Genomic DNA, 6,000 nt, shown 5'->3' with positions numbered 1-6,000 from the left:
GTTGCACTGACTTCCTTAGTCAAGTCCAGTACATCTTCTGTGTAGCTGGGGCGCTATAACGTAAAACTATTCCAAACTTTTCTACTCCAATTCTGCTATCAGCCCTCCACGATTGGTCAAAAACATTTTTCGACCATGCCCACTTCACCTGTCTGTCACGCGTCTTCACGAAAACCGCGATACCTCCCCATCTGATATGATGTGTACACCCTGATTATGCATGATTTGACAGAAAAAAGAAAAACGGTTATTTCTGATTCGACACCTTTTTGCCATTAGCCCTCGGCTACTGGTAAAAAGTTTTCGGGCTGCACCCACTTCACCTGCCTGTCACGCGACGTCACAAAACCGCACAAACTCACCGCGTCAAAGTGACGTGTACGCGATAAAGATGCATTAATATGCCGAACAAAACTGAATTTTCTTCGGAATAGCCGCAAGCTGCCCCGTTCCGAAAGGGATAAATGATGGCTGCTGCCGATCGCTGAGACGCTGGCTACTCGCACCTGCCGGAGAAAATGGGTGTACTTGCGTATAATAAACCTTCTTGCGTGGCCGTGTAACGTTTTCGAGCCATTTCGGCACGTTTACCACCTCATTCTGCCAACTCTTCTTTGCTGAGGGTCAGTTTTAGCGTCATTCTTAAGCTTCCGTTGCATGCCGCCGTGATTTTCGACCAGCCACCACAAGCTAAGTAAGGGAAAGCCGACCAATCGGAGACGCCGGCACCACCCTCTTCATCCGGTTATCGATTTTCAGTGCACTGGCTCTGCCCCAGTGAATGCTTCTCCACTTGAGCGTTCTACTCTCCTCTTGTAAGCCAATTAGATACGACAAGCCGCTCAGTGTAGGCAATGTTATTCGTTTTTCAAGCAAACAAAAGTGACCTCCTATAAACGAGGAGAGCGTTTGATTGGTCTGTTCAGACAACCCTGCGGGTGGCCGCCCGGTGCTTGCGTCGGTGGTTACGCAAATTTGACGTCAGGAGATTGGAATAGAATCATATTGGAATAGTTTTACGTTATAGGGCCGCTGGTAAACGATTTACCCGACTACTGTACATGTTCTCGAAAACACAATTCCTCTCGCAGTTTGCGCACTGTAGGGTGACCTAACACAGCCACTAAGGGGTCTTGAAGGAGCACCACGTCCGATAGTTGGTGTCATGGCTGTTGTACCAGAGACTGGCGATACCCGCAAGATAGAAGAGCAAGTGGCTCAGTTTGGCGGGATCGTTCGATTTAGTGTGGGCGCTTACCCTTTCATATATCGTCAGCCCGTCCTTGACGTCGGTGTCGTCCGCGCCGCTGAAAATGGCATGGTTTCTCTGGCAAGGCACACCATAGCACACCATCTGAGAAGGCGCTTGCTGGGATGGAGCAGGAAGCGCTTGCTGGGATGCGTCTTCAGGCATAGTTGATCGAAAGGTACGGGATGGAAGTTCCAGGGTTGACGTTGTAGGCTCAAACAACCGCCACCACTTGCAAAGGCGTTTATTAGTCACCGGTGTTTGTGACCGACCGTTAGCGCTGCCTACGGATTCTCAGCATCAGAGGCATTCACGAGCAAAAACGCTGAATAGGACGGCCTACGATATCTTTTGAATTGTTCTGTACACCGGTAACGAATATGCAAGGTGTTTCATCGAACACTTTCAAGCATCTTTAGAAGTTGCCTGTGACAGATATCAAAATTATAGTTCATGAGCTGGTCTACTCGAAGCGGAGGAACAATACTTGCAAAAAGAATAGAGATGCAAAATTGACTAATTAATAAATATTCACTAATTAGGTTTTTAACCGATTACATTCTGGACCATATTGCAATATACAAATTCTAGCCATAGCGTTCGCAAGGCGGATCCAGTTGGAACCAATTTTCAAGTTGACAGCAGTTTCGATATACGAATTCCCGTACTTTGCGGAGAAATACACTGGCGTTCTCGTTACTTTGTTAAAGAAACGTGGTTTTATGCACAGGATCACACAAGTAACTGCAACGCCAGTGCATTTCTCCGTAAAGTTCGGGAATTTATATCTCGAAATTGGTGTCGTCATGACAATTCGTTCCAAATGCCTTGCAAACTGCACTGCTACTCTTCGTAAATTGAAATACGGGTCGAAAGATTTTTACCTAGAAAATGTAATTAGTCAATTCTTGTTAATTAGTCGACTTTGCATTTCTGTCTTGTTTGCAAGTAGTGTCCGCCGATTCAAGTAGACCGGCTCATAAACTACAATTGAGCTATCTGCCACCAGCAACCTATGAAAAATTTTGAAAGTGCTAGCTGAAACACCCTGTATACCTACTTTATTAAATTTATAATGCATATTGCCTACACCAGTCCTTGCATGTGAGAAAAGGCTCGGTCTCGTGCGATAGCCATTAAGTAACGAGTACCGGCTGTCTGCGGCTTTACAACAGCTAGGAACGCTCAAGATCTAGGTGTCATGCCTGATGAACTCGCAAATCCCTGCAGCTGTTTATAATAATAATAATTAATGTTATAGTTATTTGTATTTACGATCCGAAAGCCACGTATGGACCTTAAAAGGGATTTTTTGGTACTGTAAAATCATTCAGAACTTATGTTTTCTTAGGAGCGTTTGCTACCTTCTTCAATGCAAATTTTTCCTTTCCGTCTTTGCACAAAGCACACAGAACCACAGCAGCCAGAGGTCACAAAGGAAAGCGCGTGCTCAGCAGCAAGAGTTAATAATACATCCATGTAGTTTAGCGTACGCAACTCTAGCGAACGCTAAGCTGCGCACATTTGTTACAGTTTTAGTTGCCCTTCGAGATGTTTGGATCTCAGAGACCATACGCCTTTGTTGCGGCTATCTCCCGACTGGAGCTATATGTGGCGCTGACACCTCGAATGTTTCTGTTAAGAGAAAAAAACGATATCAAGAAAGAAACAATTTATGACAACTCAAAGAGAAGCTTATTACTTTTCGAAGCGAGACCGGGATGCCTTAGAACACGCACCTATAAAGCGAGATATAAGACAAAAGAAGAAGCGTGTGCTTGCTGCGGTAAAGGTAGGGAAACGATGGAGCACGCTTTATTTGAATGTGAAGACATCTGCCCAGCGATCGATTTAGGCCACATTGGCCCTACTGGACGTACAAAAGCAAAGTTCGCAATATGGGGTTAGAAAATTTGGTTGGGGGAGTCAATAGGTATTTTCTTTCTTTCTTTCTTTTTTAGCCTAGGTTGGACATTAGGCAGTATCATAGCAAGAGCTAGGTTCCGCAGCCCACCGTCACGATCCAGAGGGGGCGCTCATAACATCGATCCATCCATCCGTTGATCCATCCATCCATTTCTTTTCGTTTAGGCTTCGATTCGTTGGAAACGAGAAGCGATCCCGAGACCTATGCAAGGTTATCCACAATACTCTACCGTCGGAGCGGTCTGAGACTAAGCGAAAGACGCTTACGCAGTGATTTGCTAGGAACAAAGTGTATTTTAGAAACGTAACGCCACATTCAATTCGAAGCGGCCAACCCGGACCGGCGCCATGTTTCCCGCAAACTACGCACACCACTCAAAGACGCTATCGCTAAATCCGCGAAATAGCGTGCGTCTGCTATACGCTATGGGTCGTTTAGAGTTCTGCGCATGCGCAGTAACCACCTGATATATTAAAACGTACTCAAAACCTAAACTGTCTGTTCACTAAGCGTCGGCGGTGCGTGATTGGTTTACATTTGTGATTTGTTTTAAAAAACATAGAACAGTGGCATTTCTTTCAGGGCACACAAACCTTTGAAGGGACACCTGTTGAGGATATTGATTTCACACCAAAGTAGACTTTGTTTCCAGAATTTTGCAGCTCCTGGATAAGGGCCTGGGGTACAGCCAGTTCGACTGTGTGCGGCTGGTAAACTTCCAGGGGGGTCAGTGAACCAGTCACCAGGTCCGTCTGTGGGTCCACCAGATGGCAAGTGTCGAATTGTTGTTCGATGCTGTCCGATGTGGTGCAACCACGGATCTCCAGCGACGCGGCTGCGTGTGCCAATAGGCACGTTAGAAGAGTTCGGAACTGTCAGCAATATGTAGAGCATCCAATATGGTTTTACTGGCACATATAAAATTCCATTGTACGGATATTCTGATTATTAGCCCATTTTGATGTTTAGTGTTCAGTACAGCATAATATAGAGGAAGGATTTGAAGGATCACAAGTAACAAAGCCCTTGCCCATCACCACACAATAGCTGTAAACAATAGGCTTTGACTTTTATTTTCGCCGGTGGGTCGCAAGGATGTAGTGGTTGTTTGCCACAGTGCGCCGTTCTGGAGCAAACAGTGCGTATTATCGCCGGAGTACGAGGGGACTGAATGTAGAGTGTGTCCCGACAAATAAAAGGAAATGCGATAGCCTGCGAAAGCTTTGTAAATAGTTATGATTTGGTCATTAATTTCTCAGCAAGAGAAATGTATTGACGCGGAGCTGTAGTCTTAGTATATCCAGGTTTTAGTTTGCGCCTTCCTGTAACAGGACTTTGCACATAAAATTAGCTTTGTACGAAATCGCAAATAGCAGTGAGAATTATTCCGTATTTCGCTTTGCATTATTTTCGTATTACTTCATGTTTTAAATTGAAGACGTTGATAACACACGATTCCTTGTGATGTATTGACAGGTATTCAAATTGTTCCATGGAAGTTGTATTTTGGTACTTTTCTTGCTGGATATAACATCCACTAAAAACGGGAAATGAAGTAAGCGATACGTCAATGCTGATACTGCATAAAATTGAAACCGCTATCACATCATCGCAGAATAACACATTATTGCAAGCAAAAGGCCGATCGTGAGCGAATATGATCTTGCATAATTGCGACACTGCAAAAAATCATACAACGCTTTTTTACATCACATAACACCAATTTTAACCTATTTACGATGCAACCTGTTCAATAAAGTACGACATTTTGGATAACAGACAAAACTTAAAGATTAGTGTTTTAATACTATTCGTTGGTTCCGCACTTTTACGTCATGAAAGCACAACGTTTCTTCTATGCGTTATCATATGAATAAAGAGATACGAAAGAGGCCCGGCCAACGGCCATGTATAGCCGTTCTTTGTGTCATTATTCTTTGTGTATGGTATTAATTTGCGCTTATCTACCGCAATTTTAATGTAAGGCTATCAAGCCCAACACTCTGTCCACTTGAATCAGAGCCAGCGCCTAGGCCAACAGTGTTCTTTATTGTCGTTTTCTGGCGCCCGCGCCACATATGTCACTACAGTCATAATGTTAAATAACGCATATCGGGAAAGAGCAAAATAGTAAGGCTAATTAGTGTCATCTAGATGCATGTCCTATGCTATATATTTGATAAAACAAATCTTCCATTAACTGGACCAATAAGTAATGATTTTGTGTACTGGTAATCAAGCCTTTTATTTTTCAGGTACGCAACTAACAATAAGCAAAGTTTCCTGAACGCTGTAGTAAGCTTTTCTGTGAGCAAAATGAATTGTTATTCTTCGTAATGCCCGCCATCGTAATGCAAAACGGTGTGAGGTAGGACTTATCTGTTCATCCTAGAAAGCGTGGAAACATCGGAGGAAACGGTGATGGTGGCAGGACACCAATGCAAGCAGTAACTAAACTTGTCAGTTAGCCGGCGCTCGTCTTGCATGTTGTTCCCATTATTATTTCTAAGCCTGTTCTCCGTGTCATTTTAAGCCTTCAACCACTTCTTGGTGTTCCAGTTTTAGCTTCGGGACTGATTTCGTAAACTAACATGTCCATGCCACAGTAAGAGCTGTAATGCGCACTGTATAAGTCGAATAGTTCTCGCGCTCTCAAAGAACTTCAAGTCGAGGATTCGACGGAAGCCCGTCTGATCGTAATGAAGCATGAGGCAACAAAACGACGGACACCAACCAAAAGAAGTACTAAAAAGAAATAAATCTAAAAGACGTTTCGGCTTCCCTATGGAAACCTTGTTCGCAATGGGTTGAAGGAATGTTCACG

The 6,000-nt window shown here is 44.0% G+C and overlaps 1 protein-coding gene across 1 annotated transcript in view; it reads right to left on the bottom strand.

Annotated features, from left to right (window-relative positions):
• Window positions 1-1,123: 1,123 nt before the first annotated feature.
• Window positions 1,124-6,000, bottom strand: part of LOC129382404 (uncharacterized) — a 50,920-nt gene continuing 46,043 nt past the window's right edge. The window contains exons 5-6 of the mRNA XM_055066281.2: window positions 3,770-4,011; window positions 1,124-1,327 (exon numbers count right to left, since the gene is read on the bottom strand). Coding sequence (XP_054922256.1) covers window positions 1,124-1,327; window positions 3,770-4,011 — 446 coding nt within the window. The remainder of the gene's footprint in view (window positions 1,328-3,769; window positions 4,012-6,000) is intronic.

Source organism: Dermacentor andersoni, chromosome 6 (genome assembly GCF_023375885.2).
Source record: "Dermacentor andersoni chromosome 6, qqDerAnde1_hic_scaffold, whole genome shotgun sequence".
In the NCBI taxonomy this organism is placed as follows: domain Eukaryota; kingdom Metazoa; phylum Arthropoda; class Arachnida; order Ixodida; family Ixodidae; genus Dermacentor; species Dermacentor andersoni.
Note: the sequence above shows the minus strand (reverse complement) of the source record. Positions and strands in the feature narration are given on the sequence as shown.